Raw genomic sequence first — 26569 nt, 5'->3', positions numbered from 1 at the left:
CATAACTGCAGTAAACTGACTTTTGTTCCAACCAGTCCAAAAAAGGCTGTCTTCAACCCAACAAATGAAACTGTTGAGGAGGATCTTAGCAATTATCGATCCAAATGTTTTATTAGAAGTGTCAAAAAATTCCTTTGTGGCGTTGCGTTGCAGTAGACTTCCATTCTCCTGAAGCAAATGGGTTTTCAATATCAGAAAATCATCATAACACAAATTCAGCTTATTTTATTGTCACCCGCATGCAAATAAATATCACAAAGCCCGAACAAACAAATAATATAGTTCCATATACAACTAGACCTGTGGTTTTCCACTGTAGATGAATGTCTTGCAAACAGTCCTACTTCAGCTTCTTGCTTTGGCTACTCATTTATATCCAGACCCTTTTTGTTCATGCTCCTGTCCCGTCAGGTGTTACTCCAGAGAAATGCATTGTTGTCCAGCACAATGGCAAGTTTATGGTTGAAGGGCTGATGAAATTCCCTGAGGAGGTCTCTGGTAGCTGGAAGCATCGGACCCAGGTTCCTGTCGGCAGCCCGTCGGGTGTTAGATATGGACCGTTTGGTCAGTGCTGTCTCGACTTGCTCTGACAGGGGACCTGCAGAGAAGTGAAAGATAAGCCAAGACTTCGAAAACCTTACACAAAACTTAAAGTGGAAACAACCAGATAAATACAAAACGAATAACATACATGATGCTTTTCTTTTTTTTTTTTGCCCCTGCTATTTAATATATGAAATGGCCAGATACATACCTACGCTCAAAAAGTGAAAAACTTTCTTCATTGCCACTTTAAGGTTGGCTGCGTAATCTTCAAGTCGAAGAACTAGAATCTGCTCCTGATGGAAAACTGTCAACCAGTCCAGTAAGAAAACAATGTACATCCCCAAATTTAGCCTCACCTGTTGGGGGAGAGAGCACATCAATCTATTGTGGTGAGACTGTTTTATCAAAGGTGATAGCAGACATACAGATTATAAGCAAAACTAAACAAATGATAATGGACTTATCAGGATAAAGCTGAAGAAATATTTTCTCTCTCTTTTTTTTTTTTAACACTCAGGAAATCCACAGAAAACACAAAAACGTCAGTGAACTGATGTACTGAGAAGTATTGTGTGTAGACTAACCCTGATGTTTCCAAAACCCCACAAAACTTTACAGTCATTCAAATTCTTAAACTGGATCAATAAAGTAATTCTGATTCTGAAATTAGTTGGCAAGCCGATTCAGAAATGTCCTTTATTCAAGGCATTGTAATGTTTAATCCAGATGCATAGACACTATAAATCCTCCAGAGGGTACCACAGTACAAAACCCTCCACTGTGCCTCACAAGCAGAGTGGCATAGAACAAAAGAGACGTAATTAAAGTCTCTCAGGTTGTTTTCTGAATTTTTTTGTTAGATTTTAAACATACTCAAATAGCAGAGCTGTTGAGATCAGATCATGAGTGAGGGACAGACACAGTTCATAACTCATCTGATACACAGCTGAGTGCTGCTTGGTAGGACGAATGCTGGAGGGGATGGTGAGAAACAGGACAGATGGTTGGGAATATATTTTCTCTGCACTAAGCTGGGTGCATTTAAGAGCAGTTTCACCCAGTAACAACTAGTTGGCAGGCAGATAGAAATACTATAAAAGTAACAATGGACACAAACTAAAGTAATTTAGGGTGGACACATAATTGCAGCTAACCGGCATGGCGTTTGAGAGGCTGGTGTTGTAGACACAGGAACGAAGTGACCTCTCAGACAAGCAAGACTGAAACAACTGCACCGATTCGCCAACCTTCAGATGGAAGTCTTCTGCTGACTTGTTGGCCATCTTAAAGTACAAGTAGTCAGAATAAAGCCTGTGAACAGAGTGAAGCAGAGCATTGAGTCCGTTCTGCAAATGAAATTGTGTTTTGCTGGCTGAGAAATAGCAGCTCTGATTTAAAACCAAGATGTTTTTAGCAATGATAAATTAATAGACAGCTTTTACAATCCATTGTTGAAATTGCTTCACCAAAGAATATCCCATCTGTAAATGCAGATGTGAAGATGGATGTCTCTGCAGTACCTCTCAACTGGATCTCTGAGCATGATGATGATTTTTGCACTAGGCTGGAGTAAGTGGATGAAGTCCTGGGCCAGGAATGGGGGCTCTGTGTCCTCCCTGTTTCCATGGACATAGCTACAGGCTTGGTTGTCCCACATAGTCGATGCACTGGCATCAGCTGTCAAGACATTGACAGTCTCATCATCATCTTGGATAACAGTTCATCTATAATGCCGGAAATAGTGCAGACATACCAGACAAAGTACGAAATATCAAGCCAGAATACATGATATAAAGTATTTTTCTGTCTAGAACAATTATGTTTTTCTTCTTGAAAATGAATTGTGAAATGTATTATTGGTACCCAGACCAAATTCAAATCTGCTTTGAACAATTAAAGTCAATTCAACAGCCTTCCTCAGTGCAAGACATCATAAAAAGCAAATGAAATCACTTAAGAAAATTAAGTTAATATTAACTGTCTCTCTCACACTCTCTCCTGTTCTTCAGGGTCAGGACCATGCATAAGTGAGCAAAGTTTTCAACCAACTACATCAATAATTACAAATCCATCAACTGTCCCAAAGGCATAAGTTTCCACTGCACTTCTACAGACACTGCATTTTTCTCTTAAAATAATATCTAGAATAATATGAATGATATTTCCCTCTGGCTCTTCTTATGACCACACTAGTGCTACCGAGGTCAGAGCCAGAATGAGCAAAGCCTGAGAATAAAAGAGCAGAAGACAAAATAGACCTGTAATTTTAAACGCGGTCAGGATCTAATTTTCTGACTGTTCGAAAATCCGAGCATAATAGCATATGAAAACTTTAAGAGCGAGAGATTCTCCTATCTAAAGCACAATGGATGTGAACAATACCAAATCACACCCACCCACACACTTTGACATGTGTTCACCTGTTATGAGCTGTAGTTTGCTGTGGCTTCGAGATAAATTTCCACTGAATCCTTCTTGGATGTTTTGTGCTGCCAAGTCAAACAGATCCAGGTAATCTTCCAAGGGAAATCTTTCCTGGAAACCATCTTTGAAACGGATATAACCTGCAGCCCAGGGTACATCAGAATGACTCATTATGTCCCATTCATAGACTTCTTCACAATAATTCTAATAAATTGGAACAGCTTTGACTGAAAAAAACAAAAAAAAACAAATTGCAAGCCTTACTATTGAATAGGGATTGGGATTTGACTACATTTTGAATAAGCACTTGCAAAAGCAGCACACAGTAAAGATACAGCAGTTAATTACAGATATGTACAGAGACAAACATGCTAACAACATTGTACAGTAGTTATAAAATAAAATTTAAAATGATTGACATACGTTAAACAGTTAATACACAACACTTCCTGCATTCAGTTCAAGTCAAAGCCTCCAGGGAAGAGACTTAATGGAGCCCTTTATGATGAAGCAGCTGCAGCAGTGGTAGTTTAGTAGTTTTGCTTTAGCTTCATTTTTACAAATGACCTGATGATAAATTATTATTAATGATCATATTTTGATAGCAAAATTTGAATTGCATTTTATATTTGGAATTTTGTGGATAAACACATTGAAAAGACATCCTAATAAGACAGATACCAAACTAGATAGAAACAATAAAACTTGAAGGTAAAATCATGGATGTGGTTTAAATTGGTTAAAGCAGAGTGAAATGATCAACCGTTAAAATAAGAAACACATTTGGGGAATTGGCATTTTTATTTTTTTCCCAAAAGTTTGATAAGAGTTTTGATAATGCTGTCAAATCTCTTCATATTGCTGCCTTAGTTTTGAATAAAAACTTCAAACTGGCTGATGGCCTGGCTCCGTCCAAGGATGACAAAATTTGACTGCCAGCACTGCTAAAGCTGAACCACTTTCCACTTTCCGAGGTAACATCTGTCATTCTTGTGGGGTTTACAGCTAAGACTCACAATTGAACACATTTCATTACATCTCTTTAAAAAGTAAAAACCTTCGGATTGTGGAAACCAAATTTTGGTTTGCCATTGTTGTTGTTTTTGTTGTTGTTGTTGTTGCTATACTCTACTCTGGCCAGAATCAGTGACATTCTGAGTCATTGCTGGTTGAAAATCAACCTCATGCTGACCGCAACACTTCCTGCACGCAAGAAATAATCCGTCTTAAAACCTTCCTTAAAATGATCCCTAATAACGCATATTGTCTGTGTTGCCTTTCATTTTGCCTGCATTTATGTAAATAACAGTCATGACGTAGGAATCATGAGTTAGCCTCGTCTGATTTAAGCCAAATCCAAAGTCATAAATTTAGTGAAATAGCAGTCATCTCCTGATGGCTTACCGAAGCGTTTCCTGGTCCACCAATGCGGCTCCTTCATGGTGTTGAATTTGAGCTCGGGATGCAGAAGCAGTCTGTTAAACAGGTCAGTTGTGCCACACTTTGGTTGGCCGATGATGTAGAAGTACGGCAAGCAGCGCAGACGAAACTGCCTGCCATCTTTGTGGTACAAGTGCTGGTGGAAGTCGGTCTTCAGATGGTCACATGCATTCTTGAAGGTCTTTGAGTGCAGAGTAAAAAGGTTCCTCCTGTACGGATCTGTGCTCATTTCACCAGATAACTCCTCATACCAGCATGGATTCTTAATCCCAGGCAGGAAATGGCGAGGAATTATGGAGAACAACTGCAGAAAGGAACAGAACATGCTTAGCAAAAGAAAGCTCGGTCTAAATGACTGAAATACAGTCCAGTAAACTCAGACTGTGTAACATGATACATTTTTGTTGAAACTGTCAGAGGTAACATTTATTATTCTTGCTAAGCCTGCAGCTTCAGAGTAAATCCTTCAACACTGAACTCCTTTAGTATGTCTGAGTTCACAAAATTTGTCAATTTCAAAAGTTAGTCGGTTTAACTTTCACGGAGGAAAGCAGCTACTTTCTGTTTCACTTCATGTGTTTAAAACGGTGTGCCGGTGGATTCAGGGTCTCAAAATCTCAATAATAAATTATGTAGGGCCACATTAAGTGACTTTGCAGCTTTGCAAATGATGGACTGTCACCGGTTTGACTGACACACCCCACTAATTGGTATCCAACTTAGTGACTCAAATGCTGCCCTGAGCATTTGTTTGTTACAGTGTTGTTGCCAAAATTGATGGTGCCTTTATCATAAACATTTCTTGACTTGTTGGGTCTGTTTAAAATAATTTTATAAAAACTTTGGCTTAAACCTGCACTATATGTAAAGTGCCATGAAGAAACTGTTATTTGGTACTATATAAACAAATTATATGAAATGATTGTGGTTCCATTTTTTTTTTTAGGTAATTGAAATGTTAATGATTGATGAGGATACACTAAAGCACAGAACATTCACAGTTAATTAGCACGTAGAAACGGCCACCAGTGGGCCATAGCAACACTTGATCATTGTAACCTGATATTTACTTAATAGCTCTACAACCTTTGGCTCCGAAAACATGAAGTTGAATCAACACTTCTGACGGACTCAACGAACACTGCTCATTATGAGCTTCTGCAAATAGGCAATTACAGCCTGGATGATTGTAAAGTGTCTGTCTCCTACGCCTCACATTTCACCACACAAAACATACAGCAATTATACTGGCCGCATATTTAAATTTCGCAGTGACTGACTCATCCCTTGCCAACATATTTTTGTTTTGTTGGGTGAAAACATGACGTCATTGCCACCTGGAAGTACTGTAACAAAAACAGCCTTTATCATCGTTGGTGTGCTGATCAAAATGTGTCAGACCGTTGTTTTTCTGCACTTACATGGGAGTCTGTTTCGATGACGTCCTTTTCATCAGGCACCTTCCTGGGTTTATATTCCAGTTTGAAGCCGATTAACTTCACCAGCTGTTTCATGTCTAGTGAATTCTTGTCAGGGCCAACTTCAGCTGTCGCTGGACTTGTTGGGATGACGACAGGTCTGAGCTGATAGGGTGCAGGAGTGAACAAAAGTCCTCTCTTGTCCAATGACAGGATATAGGAAGCCATGATGAGGAATGTCAGCATCAGGCCCAGGAGAAAACTGACCAATCTGACTTTTGAGACGCTCCGCATGTTAGCCAGTGACATCTGGGGAACCCACTTGACATCCTGGTTTTCAGGCATGTTCACGTGCCTGAGGTCAAAAAACGTCCCGACAGGCCTTTTCCCATGGTTCCCAGACACCGGCAAGCTGTGGAGGCTGTAATCGTGGTGCCTTTGGGTGTTGCTACCATATTTGCAGTCTGTTAGTGACATACTGACATGGAAGAAAAGTCGGCATGTAGAACCAGCAGCTGGGAAATTACCTCTCAACAAAAAGTAAAAAAAAAAAAAAAAGTTCAAGCTTCACCTATAGGCGGTTTTGTGCCCTCATGTGCCCATTTATTACAGTTTTTAATCTGCAGGTCATCATTTTCTTTCACCGGTCTTAAGCAGGGCCTCCTAAAAATCAGAAACAGTTGTTAAAACATGGTGTATGACTTTTTTTTTTTTTTTTTCACCCAAAGTGCAGCAGTGTACCCTTTAAGTATTTTAACCATCCCCAGTAATTCCCAGAAAGGTGGCATAAACATTTTTAATATTGGGGTATTTCAAGAAGCTTTTTACCCCACAAGGGGCATCAGTATGTAAAATTAAAACAATGACTACTTCCACCTTCTACAGCAGGTCCATTATAAAATGTTTGAGGTCAGCTGCAGAGTGTGTGGTCTGTTGTATGGAGAACGCTAGCCTTATGGTGGGGGATATATAACACGTGAAGTCAAGATGTGCTTGGAGAGTTTCAAGGTCAGAATAATAATTACTCTGTAATTCAAAACCAAAAATACACAATTATTCTCTTCGACCTGCAAGTCCAGTGAGAGCTTTATTTTGGTAACCTGAAAATACAATTCTCAAGATTAAGGTCTTTCCCATTTAGCGCTAAGTTCGGTATTGATGTTGGTGGATACATAGTGTGGCAAGTTGTTTTCTTTCCACACCATATGAATAATAACAAAGTAGCTTTATTATTTTAAGGGCCCAGTGCAGATAAATTCCAGATATCAAAATGTAAGTTTAATTTTTTCAGTAATTAACATATTTGCTTTTCTTTTGGTGCAGAACTTGCTTGCACCAGTTGATGCAAATTTCATCCAATTTTGTCGTGTTTTCTTTCTTGATTTTTGCTCTGCATGAGCCTGTTAAGTGATGCTACAAAAAAAGAGAGAGAAAAGAAAAAAAGAAACAGATGACTTGGTATATTGAAAGCAAACAAACCTAATGCATCCTCAATCATCTTTGACAGCATTAAATCTCCAACCAGCTCACAACCATTTAAATATTACACAGATTGCAGGCAAGCACAGACGTTATTGGCAGGTTGCTGGCTTTTTCAGCTACTGTAGCTGTTAGTGACAGTAAATTCTTTGAGCCGTACCATGCCGTTGGATGCTACATTACGTTCAAAGGTTATTGGCTATGGTGAGTGAGAGCAGCTCTGGGACAGAGCTCAAATTTTCATCTCCTAAGTGAACAACAAGCCTCATTGGGATTTTTTTTGACATCGCTGAAGCATAATTACATGACTGCAACGTGGAATGGAATAGTTTGAGGGCGGTACAGCACCCTGTGACATTAAAAACAGCAGTTTTTAACCAAGCTCTGTTTAGATGCTTCATGTTGTCAAGATCAAATCCCATTAGAGGGAGCTTCCTGCTGCTTTTACATGTCAAGGTCAATTTGACATTGTGTGGATTAATACCCTGTAAAAAGAGTCATGTCTTCTGCCGCTGCGAAGGGAGTGTGAGAAATTAATCCTGACAATACCGTAGTCATGTCATCAGGGTTATCTCGACCTGGTCTTCAAAACAACACATCTTTGTTTTGAAGCAACCTGCAATACAAAGTGGGGGAACAGTAGACAGGGAGAGTCTGATGAAAGAGACTGGTTTGGGTGAAGTACCGTGAAGAGTAAAAGTCTGGATGTGTCAGTCGCTGCTGATTTGATTTTGACCATTTTTTTTTAATACGCTAGCCCAGCGTAATGGAAATGCACTCTTAAATCACTGGAATACCTCTTAGAGGCATTTTCAAAAATCATCACCCTGTCATGTCTAATACCTCCACATCCCTGTTTTCATTCTGAAACAATGCTATAAATCTCAGTCACTTACTTACTTAGCAGACCGAGGTTAGTTTTTTAAAGTTACAAGACTCGCTAAATGCAACTCACCAACAATAGTGGATAGTTACTGGTAAATAGTGGTGATTCCGGTATTAATCCTGATCACTTCATGCGTGCAGACCCTAGTGGTGTTTTGTAAAGTACTGTGGTGTCCTTCTATTCATGCCTTGCATATCTTTTATTTCCAGGTAATTGTTATTGTCTCTGTTCTCTGCACTGATTAATCTCTTACACCCATTAATTATGAATGTCCAGTCAAATCAAAATTTCAAAGTGTGAAGAAGAGAGAGATTTTTAAATGTGACAGAGCTTGCAGAGGACAGTCAAGGGTAAAGCATGAGGTGGAGTCATGAAGCAGCGGAGGTGAGAAAAACTGTGTGAGAACGGGCAGAGACAGCCTTTAGACCTCCTTAATCTAAAAATCGATCAGTGGTTGCGAGCAAACAGCAGGGGGGGAATGACTAAGGTGAAAACCCTCCATGAAAATCCTGCTGACTCAAAATAAGTCTTCACTCATCATTGCATTACATGCCTTTGTTGTTCTAAGTGCACAAAATGTCAAGACTGATCTGTTATTACAGTCAGAGTGGGATATTACTCACATTGGTACCAGGCTGGTAGGTTGGTGCTGTTTGTCAGATTATCTTTAACCCTAAACTCAAAGTTTTTCTTCTGTGGAGTGGAAAGGGAAGACTTGATGTGTAATTTAACACAGCATCTCATGCTGAGGAGTAAATACAAGCTACAATGTATAAATCTGAATTACATCTAATTACTGAAATTGGTATGGTTTTCTTTTTTAATTTTTGCAACAATGACATCTGTACTCAATGACAAATATTAAAAAGGCCTCATTTCCATAAGGAAATAAATTAAGGAACGTGTGAAATTAACAGAGGCATATTTTTTAGAAGAAATTCAAGTCATTTTGTAAAATGAGAGATGACGATTCCTAATTTTCTTCAGCTATACTGTACAAAAGAAAGCAGTGTGTGGTCTGTAAAACATTTCTCTGACTTTGTGCATGATGCATACTAGTATAATGTCTGTTGCATACAAAACAGCACATCCATCTCTTTTCTTTCCACAGTTACTTGGTCCACTCTTACCTTTGGACAATATCGACATATTGCAACACTTGTGTATATTTGGAAATCCGTGGACCTAAGAGAATAAATCTTGATAGATTCAGTGTGCTTCTTACCTTTCTGGTAGTGGCACCAAAAGTCAAAGATCTCTCATTTGTAAAAAGGAAATGTCAGCAATTAATGGGCAGATAGCCATAAAGTTTAAAGAGCACATCTGTGGTCCCTCAGGATTAACTTCCTTTTTTCCATTTTGGAAAATGACTGTTGAACTTCTTCCATCTGCTCAAAATTTAGTTTGTCCAACATATTCCATGAGCTAAAGTACGGACTTCTGTGAAATTTTTTAGTTTATTACTGCTGAGTGGATGAAACTATTCGGTTTCATTGGCTCATACTTTCCTCTCTTCCCACCATTGAGGTCAAAGATTCAAGATCTTTTAAAGATAATCATTTGATTTGAAAATTCCTCTCCTCTCTGCTTTGCTGTCCAGCCTCACTGTAACTGATTTTTTTTTTCTCAATATTACCCACAAAATACTATTTATAATCATGCTTTATGTTCTATTCTGTGTTTTGGAAACTCAGTCTTCCATTCTCTGCCAATGTGGCCCTTCTTTATTTAACTATTTTTACACAGATGACTTAAAGTCTACTATAAATCCCAGTAATAGAAGTGCAGCCACTTTATTTCACATGTAAAACCTCTTCTACATATTTCAGGCTGTTATTAAATGCAGTGGTGCTTAAAGTTAAATGTTAACAGCATGCTAATATGTTCATTCACAATCCTACTTGATATTTAAATGATACATTCACTACATTCATGACCATAGTTTACTCCGTTGGCATGCTAACTTTGCTAAATTACCCTAAAGGTGCTGGTCATAAAGGCATTGAGCAACTTAGATGGATGGATGGAAGCCTGGATGCAAGTCATGGAGCTAACTTACTGTGGCGTCCCCTAAATAGAGCTCACATATATACACACATGTTGACATAGTTTACTTAGTAAGTCAAACTTTTGAATTGACCTGTAGAAGAAAAGTCAAGGAATGATCAGTCATCTCTTTAAGACAGCTTCATATCTGTACCAAGCTTAAAGTAGCAGTCACAAATATTTCCATGAAGTTATTTTTGGTAGCATCTCTGATCATACATTCAAATTGCAGGTTCGCTTTAGAACCACACTTATGTGCTCCATTAAGCACAAATCAATGTCAAAACTTGGCTTGTACAGCCAAAACAGAGGACACACTAAAAGTCACTTTGTGTTTGTGATTTGTGGCCTTTGCTGTTTAAAACTGTCGGCACAAGGAATTTGATATAATTTCATCTATTGATCATGGGCCTAGCCACCATTGGTATCTCATTTAGCAAAGGTAGTAACTGCAATGACTTTAATTTCATGAAAATATTCATGATTGCCACATTGACAATCCATCTGACAAAACAAGACAAGAACTGTTTCACTGAGTAGTTTTTGAGAAACGCCAATTACCCGACGAGAATGCAGAGGCTTTAATTACCAGGTGATGAGTAAAGACTGTGTGTTATAAGTCCATTTCACGAGCCATGAGTGAGAAAACTTGTTTGTCTTTGCAATCTGTCTGGAGGCGCATGAACTCTACAGAAGATGTCATGAAATGCATTGTTTACTGATTCGTAATACCAATATTTCCAGCTGTGGTAAAAGCCCAACATACGAATAGCTTGTGGCTGCTACAGGGACAAACTGTGAAGCTTGTTATTTTTGATTAGGCCATGCTGCACAGATTCCACGGCAATGTGTCAGATATAGAACTCAACCTTTTGTGCTGTCGATTAGTATTAACAATCACTACAGACCAGTTCATTCTTTGACCTCCCTCAGACAGAAGACTGCTATGCTTTTGCTTCGTTTGTTCCTTTACTTTGTTTTCCATATTGAATACAATGCAGGTTATGACTGTGCATGGGAACCTAAAAGCTTATATAATATACTCAAAAATGACATGCTCGTTAGACACTGCCTTCTGTCTTGTAAAGATCTTGCCGATACCGACTCAAGAGCGAATGAAAATCAGCATCCCTGCAGAGCTCTTCCAGAGACAAAATGCTGCATGCCATATGCAGATGTACAGCTCTGTCAAACGTCAACATTATGAAACAATGTAGCATGACCTAAAGCTTGTACAAATGTGAAGAGCAGAATGAGAGGATGAGTCTGTAAAGAAATCAGTTAAAGAGAGGAGACATTCAGTTCCAAGAGTCAGCACTTAAAACACACACATTCTCGCCTCCAGTGAAAGATGTTTTAATCATGTCTTAGTGTTTACAACTTTGTAAGCAGATCTCAACCTTGTGCAATACACTCGGTGACTGCGACTTGGCTGAATCCCAGCACTGGAAAATGGGAGCCGTGAGACAAACCAATGCCACAAAAGGAAATAAGTCAGACTGCCTGTTAATAGGCCCCTCAAACAAACATGCATTGGATGCCAAACTGCAGTAATGGTGAAACTGCTATGTAGATCAAAAGAAATCAAATGTTGAATTAAAAAAATTGTTATTCGTAATAACACAATTACACCTATGGTTTAATTCTTTTAATAATCATAACAACGAAGGTTTTACATAAAAATCTAATAATATAATATAAACTGCTCCTATTTCTCCTCTCACATCCCAATTTCTCTTCTCTCCACCGCCTCCAGCCCTGAACCCTGAGTCTGTTCTTGGTAAAGTATTCATCCTGTTAAAAGGAGGTTTTTCTCTCCCCTGCCTCCATGTGCAAGCTCCTGGTGCCAGCTGTTTGGTTCCTCCCTATACTACTGTAAGATCATAACCTTACTCAATAAAGCGCCTTGGGCTAATGCACATGTATGTTATGAATTTGCATTATATAAATGAAATAGAACCGGATTAAATTACTCCCCGCTGGGAGGTTCGCAGAGATCAGTTTTTATTTTCTTTCTTTGGCCATTGCCATAGTCAGATTAAGAATGCAATCTTGGCAGGAACTGTAGAAGCTCCATGAGAACACAAATAACTCAGGAAGTGGGCTTCATCCATCTCATCATGCCAGACTACTCATCGTTCTTTCATTTTCCTTCCCACTAAGAGCAAAGATCAGCGGGTTGACTTCCTATCACTAAAGAATGATGCTTGCCTTCACAGGAGTCTGACTCCTTAATCTGTTAAAACATCAGTCTGTTGAAGCAATCGTACAGTTTGAACAAAGAGGACACGTGCTAGAAAAAGAGGAGAAGCATTAAGCCTCCCGTTTACTAATCAGACAGGTCACCACAGGCCACCTTGACATCTGGAGTGCAGATGTGGTCTTCAGTTAAGGTGTGTATGTTTGAATGCATATCCACGTATATATAAGTAGATGCGTATGTTTTTCTTTGGGCAGCTGGTTGTTTTCTTTAGCAGCACTATGAAACTGATGTGACCTTCCGAGGAAGCTCAAAACATCTGAACTTTTGTTCCTACTGTTTGAGTGAGCAGGGATAAGATGTGGGAAGGTCTGAAAATGGGGCCTGGAAAAGAGATTGACGGATATCTCCAGTTTTTACAGCTTGGGTAGTATTTTTTTCAGGGTTTTGGAAAAAGTTTCTATTGGTTGTACTAACTAAAATAAATACTCTGATTGGGATCCAAACTTATCTGTGTACGGCAAAAATGCTTTTAGAAAACTAGAGATCATGTGCCAGGTCAGTGATCCTTATTTAAATTGTTGGATATATGCCACATGCAGGTGATGCTTTGGCTGACTGGTTTCAAAATGCTTGTGGGACTGAGAAATTTTCACTTCCCCTGATTGTGATACTATTGTGTACTTTATGTTTAAAAATAGACAATCAACATCATGAACTGGTCACTGTATGAAAGTCTCTTCCCTGCCATCCCTATCCAAGGGGGCTTACTCGATTGCAATGGGCGTTAACAACAGAGGATTTCAGATATAATTCTACTACTCACCTCCTCTTTCAGAATATTTTTGGCTAATCTGGAGATTAGTTTCTTGCCACACCACACATTGCCACCAATTATAGAATAATCTACTCAGATTACATAATTCAAAATATTATGCAAATGTTTTCCTAATCAAATGTCATCATTTTGTTGTGAACACAAATGGGGATTTCAGTATTGGATCCAAATGCTCTTATGTGGTTAGCGGTGTTGCCCCACAACAAGGTTGCAGTGTCTTTCTGTGCAGTTTGCGTGTTTTCCTTGTGTTTGCATGGGTTTCACCTGGGTACTCCGGTTTCCTCCCACCGACCAAATGTTTAGGCTGATTGCTGACTCTAAATTGTCTGTAGGTCTGAGTGTGAATGGTTGTTGGTCTCTGTCTGTCTCTGTGTGTTGGCCCTGCGATGGACTGGTGACCTGTCCAGGGGGACCCCACCCAGAGTGAGCTGGGATCAGCTCCAGTGACTCAGACAACCCGGAATCTGATAAGCAGTAGAAGATGAATGAATGAACATATGAATGGTTTTTGTCAATAACTTTGCGATTCCAGATTAAGACTAACAAACAAAAGTTAAAAAAAAGAAAAAAAAGAAAAAAAAAAGGGCTTGGGTGATCTTAGGGCAGCAGTCAAACTCCTGATGTTCACTCTTGAATGATGCTAACCTGGCACGTCTATCTTGTTGAGTCTGTCAGTGAGAGTGCCTTTGGCTTCTGATGCCAAATTGATGAGGTACACGTGAAGGAATAACCTGTCCGCACTATTTAACTGCCTGTGACTGTTGAGACCTGCTACTGTAGTTGTTGTTTGCACACACAAACCGTTGCCCCATGGCATGCAGCGGCTTGATCTGGTTTGGGATGTCTTTAACTCTTGTAAGCCAAAGGCTGTTCACCCATTCACCATCTAACTTAAAGGTTTTCACAGGTGAAAGGAATGTTTATACTTGTGAAAACAGCATGATTTTTTTTTTTTTTCAAATATTTTAATTATGCTATAATTATCATGTCATGGCCATGAAAAATATAATATAGTTGATGGGTCTTTTGTGACTTTTGTGCCTACATTTCTCTCGGGGCACTGCCAGTTCCCATGTTATGATGCTTTAATGTATTCGAGAAAATATTCATCTTGGACCTTTTTCAGGGCAGCAGCACATACGCACACAAGCTAATGAAGATGATATTTTTGCTGCATTTCATTTTCTATTTATCTTAATATATTTGCAGATTAAGTCGCTAAGCATATAACTTCAAAATTGAGTTTCAGTACTTAAACGTAAAAGTTAAAATGCTGGGTACGTATAGGGAACATACATCCTTTCCTTATAAAGTTCAGTTTGGGACACTGACTGCAGACACTGAGGAGACCATGGGACCATTTCGGTTGAATTCTTGACTTGGCTGGTCTCCCTGAAAAGGAAACTTATCAAGACAGGATGACGTATGAACTGCAGGTGTATGGCATTATTGCATCTCCTGTGTGTATAAAGCAGCACTTCAGAGACTGTTTGATGTCCTTTTCTGCTTGTAGCATGTGTTGTTACTTGCGGAAAATCGCCCTCTTCGAAGAGTATACCTATAAACTGAAAAGGCTTGGTTCTCTTGCGTGAGTCCTCTGTTTCCAGAAATCTCAAAACAGGGTAAGAAAAACCGCTCGATCTCCAAAACAACATGACAACGTTTAAAAGTTGAGCTGCGGTGAACCATCGTTCCTAATGCCGTTTACATGCTGGAAATAATGTGGCAGATACTGCTTTACCGAGCCTTGTAGCCACCTCAGGTTAAAAACTACCAACTGTTGAAATAGCTCAGAGAGGTTGCTAAAATATTCAAGTGTCATGGAGTCCTCCCACATTCCTAATTCTCTCTGTTACAGAATCCTTTTCTTCCATTTGTGGTGGACCCCTAGAGTCCAGTCTAAACAATCTGATATGGTACAGCTCTCTCAATCTCCCTCTCCCCTCTCATACTTTTAGCGTTACCTAAGCCTTTTTCGAACTTCAGCCTTTGCCAAAACAAGCATGGTTTTGACATCTCAGCAGCTCCAGCTTGTTCCACAAACTTGTGGGGCAACCTAAAACCTTCGTCAGAGCAGAGTGAGGATTCATCTTGGGTGTGTGCACAAGACTTATGGGCCATGGAGAGTTTCTACAACTTGCGCACCAGCACCCTCTAATTAACAATAATATGTAACTTAAGCCATTTAGAAACTGAGTGTCCGCAGAGTCGGGTTTCTCCAAAGGTCAGCTGCCTACCTGTCAGGACCTCCGCGCTGCAGCTCCTTCAGCAGACAACAGTCAGGAATGCAGAGGAGGGAAATGAGGGGAAAAAGGGGAAATACACAAATATTCATGGCTTCATGACTTGTTTGCTAGGATACATGAGAGAAACCATCTTTGGCACAATGCCAGGGGAATCTCTGACGGTGACCATGAGCGATCCTGTTTATTGTGTTACAATAAACATGGGCTTAATCACAAGACATGCGGGGAATGTATACAAATATTACAAGCAGTTCATCTTTACACAGTCCTGTCCATGCCTCAGTGGAGGCTTTTACGCCGGAGACATGACACTGAGAGATTCTGCAGCTGTTCAGGGAGGGAGACAGTCTGACAAGGAGCCTTTTACGCTGAGGCAATTGTAAGGACATAAACCCGTAGTTTTACTTTGAGAGACTTTTTGTTGCATTTATATTATATTTACATTCTATAATGAGTGTAACTAACCCAACACTCATAGAGTCAGTTTTTAATATCTTAGATTAGTTAAAGCTGTTGCTGGGTGGTGCTGCACAGATTAACTCACAACTTTTCCTGTGAGATTAATTATAATAACCGGTGAGGAGTTGATGTGTGACAAAGCACACTCGGATAATGAATGTGAGGATAAAGAAGTGCTGCACAGAGCAGCGTTGTCCTAACTTGCCTGTGCCATGCTTCGGCGTGTGAGGGGAGATACTCACGCTGGAGTTAAGTCGCTCCAATCCCGGTTCTCTCTCCGGCGGACTGACAGCCGGCGATCACACAGACCTGACAGGTGCCTGCGCGTCAAGCACCGAGCCGAGGGATGGATCCTCATCGGGAGCATCGTTCATCATGAAAACAAACAAAATAACACCCCGCTCCCCTCCCTCCTCTGAAAAACGCGCCGAATGGGTTTTGTCACGGAAATGCGAGACTTTCCGGAGTCTCCATCTGACCGAGCTCCCCGGAGCGCAGGAGGGAGGAGGAGGAGGAGGAGGAAGGCGGGGAGCTTCCTGCAGACAGCACAAACAGCCCTCTTTACATTTCAGCCACGAAGTGCTCTTATTGATCAGGTTTTGACGTACGGTGATGATGAATTGTGTGCCGTAATAGCCTCCTTTAAAAACAAATGTGGAGACGCAGGTTACTTCTGCCAGCTCTTTAAAGGACTGTCACTGTGCGGAGGGTTAAAATGGAGAAATAGTAACCGCTGTTAATAATAGTCCTTCATTGAATTGAATTCAGCAACCATCTACATTGTCAGGATCTAAAGCCGTGACTGTACTATCATCAGCCTTCTGTGCTCATGAAGCGCCACAGAAATCAGTCGCTTATATGCGCTCCATTAAATGTCCAGTTTATTCACTTTGGCTGCATTCAGGTAGTTTCATTTTTCATGAGCCAACTGGACTCTTGCACTCAATACACAGTAGCCCTCTAGACCCTTGATGTAATCCACATATTATTTTATTTAATCTCTTTGCTGGCTTGTCCATTTTTTTTTATCAAATATGAAAAGATGCTGAAGCAGAATGCTATAATATGGCCTTGAGCGATCTGAAGAGGTGTTTTTGAAGCCATTCACTGCTGTTCAATCGTTGGTTTTTCTACTTCTTCAATGGTAGTTACATTCATTTAAGGAGAAACTCTTCTTATAAAATGTTGATGTTGCCTTCTCAGCAATGTTGTGCAATAAGGGACATTTCTTAGTTATGTAAGTTTATCTCATTGTTGTAAGAACAGCTGTCAGAAGCATAACAGGTTATTATCACTCCTCTGCACATTTGGAATTGATAAAAATGAGTTAAAATACAGGAGAATTCTCGGCTCATTAGTTGTCATGACTCAGTGTGGATGAGTGGGAGTCAGCATGGCTGTTTCACAACACCACATCAGGGGGTAAATGATTAAAACCACAAGTTCTGCTGAAATAAAACCAAACTGCAGGTCCATGCTGATTTCAGACTCTGTTATTTACCATAAAACCACATATTAATTCAACGCAAACCAAAGTTGTGGGTGTGTTCTGACTCTGTTTTGATTTATCAGATTCTGGGGGGGGGGGGGGGGGGGGATACTAAGCCAGGTGTTGCAATGATTACATGGTGTTTTCTGTGCCCCACATCCTGCCTCACCTGCTTCTATCCTAGAGAGGGTTCTATTGCATTTCCCAGAAATATATCTTCTTCAGGCAAGCCATGAATTTGAGCTTGACAGTCAAAGATGCCAACATGCCATCTAACGATAGTGTAGGACAGCATCACATGGTTTGTGCGCTCAGGCTTACCATGGCTGCAGTTGACAGAGGAATTGATACTGAATGGATATTAATGTATAATATAATATAATGTTATATTCCTAAAACTAAAAGTATTTATATTGTTAAACTCTCTTGCAACAGGACACGGAATCACCCAGTGTAACTTCATAGTGTCAACATTGCAATTAAATCTATAAAAGACACCATCGAACCACAAAATATGTGCAAAATGCAGAGTTTTTTGCCAGCTCCAGTTTTCACCAGTATGAACAGTCTGGGGGGAAAAAAAACAACTCATGATGAAACTCTTTCAGCTCCCTGTACATCACACAAGATAGAGGCCTCTCAAATCGCTGGCGCGATTCCTCCTCTTTACAGCAAAGAAATTAATTCTGTTGTCAAGGGCCAACTTCCTCATCGTTTGTCATGACATTTGCTTCTTGCAGAGAATAAACAGAAAAAAAAATGAGAGAAATTAAATGGAATGTCAGGGGCTGCCATGATGCTCATCTTTGGCGTCCCCACTGGTTGCAACTTTAAAGAGGTGAGATGGTTCATTTCTGACAAGTGAAAGCGGCTGTCCTGGGAAACTGACGCTGCTCTATGAAGATAAAGTCTCATTTGAATAAATTCCCTCCCGTTTAGAGTGTATCCATATGCATGAGACTCTGTGTGTAATTGCTGTAAATTCCTGTTGAAGTGATTGTGATTTATTCACATCTCAGAGATGCACAAGCTGTGTGAATAAATGGTCTCAAACAGGTAGTCTTCTAAAGGGATACCTGAATTATATGTTAATGTTGTGCATTTGTAGCACAGTGACCTCTCTGGTCGAAAGCTGATTTCTTCGAACGCATACAGATATTGCACAAAGTAAGAAGTTGCTGTCTCTCTCTCCTCTGTGTGTGTATTTGTGTCTGTGTATAAAGAAATGAATTTGTGTGTGTATGAGGATCTCTGCTTATTGGACCTTCCTTGAAGGAAAGGAAGGTTCATTAAAAAGCTGAAATTTTCTTCTCTTCTGGCTCTAATTCTGCCTTTCCAGCATTTATTGTCTGAGTCAAATATATAGTGTCAGCTCCTCCTGGAGTGTGTGTTTACTATCCAGCACTGAAACATCATAATTTCATCAGTGCACTGAGACTGGCTTTCTTAATTTTGATTGAGAAATTCTGTATAATCTGAGCGTGAGAAGAGAGAGCCAGACATACTATTGCATCTCTTACCCAAAACAGGAGCAAAAGAGTTCATTAGATTACCATTACTTCACTCAGCAGCCATTGCGAGATAATGCCATCAAATGATTGTGTGTGTGTGTGTGTGTGTGTGTGTGTGTGCGAGCGCGCACAAGGGACGACAAGCTCATTTTCAGCACCGCGGTCTTTGACTTTGAGATAGACTGTAATTAACAGCACTCTGTCCTCTTCTGTGTTATTAGTGCAGCTGACCTTTTGAATGCATCAGATCTGTAAAATAACACATCTGGTCAAGCAGCAGTGGAAGTGAAGAGAATATAAATCACTGATCATTGTGGCAAGGAAGTTTTATTTATAAATTGAAGTAAATAAATGGATTCATTGCTGGAGGACTTTCACATTAATATCTAGATTCTGCTCAAGCATCTGTTCTTTTTTTATTTTATATTTTCAATATTTATCACTGAAAATCATGGTAAATCTATTACAGAACTTTTTTTTTGGTGGAGGATTTAACAAATTACATCTCTGTCATCCACCCAAGCCGATCAGACAGAAAAGTGATTTTATACCAAAGCGCCAACTGTTCCCCACTGTTATGAGAGCTAAAAACAACCTCCTCTAAGACCGTAGATGGGAAACACACTCCCGTCAGTTCAGCTCAGAGTTCAGGCTGATTTAAGAATCTGGAAACCCCCCTCATTTTATTCACGATTAAATCAGACTTCCACTCGTTTGCCAAACCGTTAGGCCTTTTCCTCGGAAAATAAATTTATTTTCATTCACTGCCTGACTCCTGCGCCAGTGATCTTGTAATCACATCAGTATGTCTACTCTGGCCTGGGTGCAAGGATTAGAACACATTAAGTCAAAAGATTTGTGAGGAAGTGAAAACGACAGACCAGATGAACTTAATCTGCATGTCTTGATAGAGATTTAGCCAAGACATCGTTCACATGCTGGCATGCCATTTCCAGACAGTCTCAGGCAAAAAAAACCAAACAAACAAAAAAAAAAAACACATTGGGAAGTTATCCAAATATTTTCCCATAAAGTGAGATTAGGCATGAAGTTTAACTCCAAATTATAATTGCTTTTGCTCCAGCTCAATTGAGCTTCTTTAATGGTTTTGCCACTTCAAAATTTCTGCCTGGGAGGCACTGTATAGAAAAACCTTTATCAAAATTGTCATCCTGAAAGGAGCAAATCAATGGAGGAGGGTGAACTTAGATTCACTGAGACAAACTATTGACTTTGTCTGAAAATCTGAACTCACTCTACTTCCCCAGGCAAATACAAAGACAGAAACCAGCCTAAATAGAATCTCCTACACCAAACAGAAGAGAGGTTACTTATCTGGCTGCAAAGATCTGACTTACTGGCCTTTTAAGACTGGGAAATTTCCGTTTCTTACATTTTGTCCTACTGGTTGGTAACGGCGGGACATGGCAGGTGAGATGGATGACAGAATGCAGGTAAACAAAAGGAAAGGTCCCGATTGTCAAGCATTACAATTCTCTTCTTCTTGAGCTCAATTGCTGTGCTGTGTTCGAGTAATGTACGTATCAGCTTCGAAGGTTTATACAGGGTTTAACCAAAGGAAACAGCTGGTGTTACAATCACAATGTAGATACTCTGCACGCAGCTCAAAATGGCTTTTCAAGGATGTTCAGCAACTCTCATTCTTGGTAATGGGCTGTTTAAGTTTTCATGACTTTTACTTCCTGTCATTGAACTGACCCTGAGATGAATTGGTACTGTACAGCTAATGTCTGACAGTCATAGCCATAAACCTCAGAGGACGCACGCCTCCAAAACCTCCACCATTCCTTTAAACACCAACCTGACTCTCAGCTTCTGCAGCTGATTAAAAGGCCATTATGAGTTGGCTGGCGACTGACTGCCACTCAGATCTTAAGAAATCGGTTTGATCTCCCCCTGGCTTGGCAGGGGTCTCTACTGCACTGCAGGATGCAGTTGAAATGCAAAGCAAAGAGAGAGAGATGTCAAGCAAAGCTGAAGCAATTCAGGCAAAGGGACACGTGCACAGTCTCCAGGACTAGCGTTTGCTTTCATGTCACTCTGAGGTGGTTTTGCTCCCAGCAGATTAAATAAATGCATGATGTGTGTGCTTTGAAGAGTACTCTGAATCTACTGTATTACGCCTTGATTGATCCAGTTGTATGTTTTACAAGTATTACAAGAGCCAGGGATCACAGAGAACTGGCGGCAGGTGAAAAATAGTTACAAAAAAAGCATTAGGAATGAGTGTTCACAGTGACTTGGCCTTGGCTTATTCACCGATCAAACACAGATAACGAGCTCAGCGTGAGGTTATCTCACATGTAGCCCGTTTAACCTGTTCAACCATGACAGTATACGCTGCACTTTATTTCACAGAATATAGCTGAAGAATCAGTGCTTCCTTGCAACACCTCTAAAATAAAAGTTTCACAATTGAAGAGTTTTGAATATGCAGCAGAGAAACATAGTGTGTGTAGGTGCAAATATCTGAACTGATGCCACTGTGGCTCAAAATAAACTATCTTGGTGAATCCTCACTACTGAAAGATGCAGACAAACTCATGGTTAAAATAGGGAACTTAGTTCATCAACCACAACTCGTTCATTGTTGTTATTAGCTCGTTGTTGGTCTTCCTGTGCTTTGATTTGCTTTAGATGATAAAATCAAGAGAATGGATATTAATGTTTTTGGGGTTTTTCATGTTGGCAGATGGCGTTTGCTCTGCTGTCTCATAGTTGAGGTCATGATGACAGATGAGCTGTTTCCATAATCTTCTAATGAGTGAAAGCTGTTTAAAAGCCCTGGGTGTTGCTTCAAAGTGGTTTATGCAGTATGTCAGTTGTTTATTCAATTTTTGGCTTTCTGACCTTGATTTTAATGTCAAGATTTTCCTCATTAGTAAAAGTTGTGGATAATTTCTCAAAACTGGCTGCAATCACAAATTTCCCATTAACAATGTATCACATGGCAACTGGTATGTTATGTTATGTTCTGATTCAGCTTCATGATGATTTACTCCTACATTCACACTCAGCTTCACACTATATGACCAGCATTAAATAGCAAAGTTGCGAGGAAGGAGCCAGCAATTCTTAAGGAGAAGGTGGAGATCAAAAAAGAGCTAAAAGAACAGTAAATGTTACACTTGTGTACACCAGATAGACAAAATTTTCACATAAAATCATTGATGATGTTGCTCTATTCATGCTGGGTTCATAAATAATGAACTGTTCCATCCACCATAACAGCCTTATATGGTGATAATTTATCACAGGAAATTTATCACAATTTCAAAGGAAATTTATCACAATGAATTGTTCAGGAGTTCCGTTTGTTACATTAGTGTCTCCATTTGCGGCAAACTAAGACTATGTTGAAAGAAAGAGATGAAATGGTGACACTGTGTGGTTGTAGTATGGAAGTGAATTTACACTCTTGTACAACAAGTAAAATACTCAAGTAAAAGTCCTTCATGGGAATAATTGACTTAATTTGGAATATTAAAAAAAAAGTTATTGGTAGTCAGTAACCTGTACTTTTTAGTTGTAGAGCACTGCTGTTGCATGGCAATTTTTTTAGATATAAAAATATAACCCATAAGAACAACTCTTCAGTTGCCATGGTTCAGGAAAATTGTCCTCCAACATGACACTTGGCTCTTTATCTGATTGGGCCTGATCTCTGATTTCTGTTTCTGTTTGATTTCCTAATAAGCCATGTGTCTGCATTTAGTATCGGGTAAATCACAGATCAAATAAGGTCACAGTTAAAGGTCAGATGTTGCTCAGGCTGCAATCACAAATTTCCCATTAACAATGTATCGCATGGCAACTGGTATGTTATGTTATGTTCTGATTCAGCTTCATGATGATTTACTCCTACATTCACACTCAGCTTCACACTATATGACCAGCATTAAATAGCAAAGTTGCGAGGAAGGAGCTAGCAATTCTTAAGGAGAAGGTGGAGATCAAAAAAGAGCTAAAAGAACAGTAAATGTTACACTTGTGTACACCAGATAGACAAAATTTTCACATAAAATCATTGATGATGTTGCTCTATTCATGCTGGGTTCATAAATAATGAACTGTTCCATCCACCATAACAGCCTTATATGGTGATAAGGTGTTAATGATAATGCGGTTTTAAGAGGTTTATTAAATTCAAATATGCAACCAATCAGGGACTTGACCTTTCTAAGATGAAATCAGCATAAAAGCTTGTTCTCTTGTGGCTGAATCAAGGACTAGATGCTAATTTATGTATGAGAAAGATAAAAAAAAAATTAGTGTGTATTTATCAGCGCATGGTTATTTTCACGGTGCATGGCTGCGTCCTTATGAAACACTCCCACAGTCATCTACCTGGAAACTTATCTCTCTCTCTTCCTATATCTTTTTCTCTCACCACCACTCCACTGCCAGCTTTCCACATCTGACCGGTGCACCTCAGTGGAAATGATGCCAGTCCTTGTGGACCACACCAGCTCAAGATAGCCCACACACACACACACACACACCAGGGAATCCTTCGCTCCATTTTATTTATTCAAGCCTCCTACTCGTTTCTCTGCAAAAACACAGCGAAGAGGAGCTGTAGATGGAATTTTCTCCCCATAACTCTGAAACACACACACACACACACACACACGCGCTGACATTGTCCCACAGCATTCTTCAGCATGAATTTTAAACACATGACCTGTTTGCCCAGTAGCTAAATGACCTCCCCTCAGACACCTTGCACAATTATTCATTGCATTGTAGTGTAACAGTTGCCTCAAGCTAAAATATGCGATGGCTTCCTTACGCCTGATTCTCCAGAGAATTGATCAAAACTGTCAAATTCTTCAGCAGCATGCCAGGCCTTTTTGGAATGAAAAATATGACTGACCTAAAACGAGGTGGCATTCATTTGCACCACTCAGAGCAAACAAATCTTTTTTCTTTGTCTTTTTTTTTTTTTATTAATGTTTTTTGGGTTGCATGAGACCAAGAGCATGTAAAACAGTGAGAAACAGTCAAACAGTAGGATTGCCACTACACTAACACCAGCGACAGTTTGACACCAGACCAGGTTTGACAGCAGTGAGAAAATTCTATTTAATTGAAGGATATTTGCCAGCCCTCTCACTGTCAAGCTGATGTCAGGGGAATATTGCCCACCAAGCATTCCCAACCTGCTCTCCTCCCGCAGAAGCGCAGTCACTGTCTGCCCACATAGACAGAGGCTTCTTACTCAACCAGTATATTCTAGCCCAAAGTGGTGAGAGCACAGCACAACCTTATGAACATGCCAACTAATGACACTGGTTTGTTAGGGGGTTTCAAGCTCTGCCGTCTTGGGTTCTTTGCACCGATCATATTAGCTGAAGCTCATGTACCAAATCTTTCTGTCTCTCTCTCGCTCTTTCTTTCCCATTGGCCGGCTTATTTCAGCTCTTTGTGCGATGCATTACATCAGTCATGTTCCACATCAAGGCAGAAAAGCACCTTAATGTGCTGTAACAGAAAGGTCTGTTCCCCAGAATCAATTACAGCTGTAGAATAGCAAATTAAAAGGAGGTCTGAAATTAACTGCTGCTGCATTGTTCAGTTTCTCCCCCTCCCACATTAAAATGCCCCCCTCATATACAGCCTTTCACATTGTTGCAAAAAGCCAGTATGGATGAATGCCTCGTGTATGACTTCAAATCACAAGTAAATGAAGGAAAATTAAGAAGTTTCCATTTTAATCATCTACATGGCAGGTGATTAGAAAAATAAATTGATAGATTAGTACATGAATTGTATAAATATCCCAGAGGAAATTTATCACAATGAATTGTTCAGGAGTTCCGTTTGTTACATTAGTGTCTCCATTTGCGGCAAACTAAGACTATGTTGAAAGAAAGAGATGAAATGGTGACACTGTGTGGTTGTAGTATGGAAGTGAATTTACACTCTTGTACAACAAGTTAAAATACTCAAGTAAAAGTCCTTCATGGGAATAATTGACTTAATTTGGAATATTAAAAAAAAAGTTATTGGTAGTCAGTAACCTGTACTTTTTAGTTGGAGAGCACTGCTGTTGCATGGAATTTTTTTTAGATATAAAAATATAACCCATAAGAACAACTCTTCAGTTGCCATGGTTCAGGAAAATTGTCCTCCAACATGACACTTGGCTCTTTATCTGATTGGGCCTGATCTCTGATTTCTGTTTCTGTTTGATTTCCTAATAAGCCATGTGTCTGCATTTAGTATCGGGTAAATCACAGATCAAATAAGGTCACAGTTAAAGGTCAGATGTTGCTCAGATTTTCATTATCCATCGAATTTTCCCAGAGGGTCAGTTTTAAACAACAGTTTTAAAAGGCTTCCTGTCGAATCTAAGAGTGAACAGAAAAGACCGAGCAAAATGCCTCTGTAGGAGATGCTTCCACAGCCTGGCAACCCAAAGTTCGTGCTCAGGAATTGCTTCGAAACTAATCCGTAATCAGTAACTTTTACTAACAGTTACATCCAATGAGGCCATGGTGCTGTATTAGAAAGTGGTGCCCATACAGTTTGATATTATCATTTACTTAGATGTGTACACTGTTTAAGTGGTAAAATGAAGCCTGTTAACTTTATTAACTGTTTAAAACTAAATGCAGTATAGCAGAAATTTTTATAGGCTGAGCAATATTCATTCACTCATCTTCAACCGCTTGTCCTTTTCCGAGTCGCAGGTGGTTTAATAATAGTAGTAATAATTGAGTTATTTTCAATTATTTTATAGATTTGTTACTAGTCATTAACTATTTAAATGTATTTAATTATATTCTGACGACTGTGTGGAATAATTTTTCATGCTCCTTCAAAGTTGATGTAGTTGATATAATTTATTTCTTGAACGTGTTGCTGTTCAGATTGAAGCTGCAGACTTTTTTTTTTTTGTTTTAGACGTTAAGTCTCAGTCATTGTAATTTATGAAAGTACTCTTAATAAAAAAAAAAAAAAAGCACCTCCTTGTTGACCAGGAGATGGCAGCAGGAGATTTCAGTGGGCCTTTTAACAAGCGCATGATCAACCTTCATTACACATCTGGTGTGAACATTTCCCCAGATTAGCCCCAAAAGTGTCCCACAATAGGCTAACATTTGAAATGTTTTTACTTTGTAATTCATGAGGCGCACGCAGATGTGTTATCTTTTGCTTGTTTCTTTTTAATTAAGTTACACTGATAATGTTGAATTAATGGTGACGGATGTGAGCTGAGAGGTAGAACCACAGTCTGAAATGTAAGACATGCAGAAAGTGACACTATGAGCTGCTACACAAACACGCAGTGTGAGCGACTGTTGGACAGTGTAACTGTTCAGACAGTTGTTGAAGTAATGCAAAAGACTTTAATAAGGTAATAAAAACGCCCCTCAAAGTAAATCAGGCCGTTTTTCTGAATGGAACCAGAAACTTTTTTACAAACAGGTGCCTTTCTGCCTCCAGCCTGTTGAACATGGTTCTGCCTGAATGCAACAGTCACACTGATTCAGCTCCCTAAAGCTGCAGCTGATTACAGCCATTTTGACCCCCAGCTGCAATGTCAGTCTTGGCTTTTTT

The 26569-nt window shown here is 39.6% G+C and overlaps 1 protein-coding gene across 3 annotated transcripts; it reads right to left on the bottom strand.

Annotated features, from left to right (window-relative positions):
* On the bottom strand, positions 1–16409 carry LOC115055420 (carbohydrate sulfotransferase 15-like). 3 transcript variants are annotated; one of them, XM_029521211.1, is made up of 9 exons: positions 16225–16409; positions 6400–6491; positions 5832–6306; positions 4375–4714; positions 2967–3110; positions 2067–2223; positions 1701–1857; positions 755–902; positions 1–598 (listed from the first exon to the last, which is right to left on the bottom strand). In XM_029521211.1, exons 3-9 carry the CDS (start codon positions 6303–6305, stop codon positions 408–410), a joined length of 1611 nt encoding a protein of 536 aa, XP_029377071.1. In that variant the 5' UTR covers position 6306; positions 6400–6491; positions 16225–16409; the 3' UTR covers positions 1–407. The 3 variants fall into 3 exon arrangements, with proteins under 3 accessions (XP_029377071.1, XP_029377069.1, XP_029377070.1); XM_029521209.1 differs by having other exon boundaries at positions 5832–6491; XM_029521210.1 differs by lacking the exon at positions 16225–16409 and having other exon boundaries at positions 5832–7359.
* Between the last annotated feature and the right edge of the window lie 10160 nt (positions 16410–26569).

The sequence above is a fragment of the Echeneis naucrates genome, chromosome 15 (genome assembly GCF_900963305.1).
Source record: "Echeneis naucrates chromosome 15, fEcheNa1.1, whole genome shotgun sequence".
NCBI lineage: Eukaryota > Metazoa > Chordata > Actinopteri > Carangiformes > Echeneidae > Echeneis > Echeneis naucrates.
The sequence above is the reverse complement of the archived record's forward strand: the minus strand, read 5'-3'. Positions and strand labels throughout refer to the sequence as shown.

Coding starts and splice junctions, on each gene's coding strand:
- LOC115055420 (XM_029521209.1), bottom strand. CDS start 6,305: ATGTCACTAACAGACTGCAAATATGGTAGCAACACCCAAAGGCACCAC. Junction 3,111..4,374: donor GTGGACCAGGAAACGCTTCG/GTAAGCCATCAG, acceptor CCTGGGCTGCAG/GTTATATCCGTTTCAAAGAT. Junction 2,224..2,966: donor CAAACTACAGCTCATAACAG/GTGAACACATGT, acceptor ATGTCTTGACAG/CTGATGCCAGTGCATCGACT.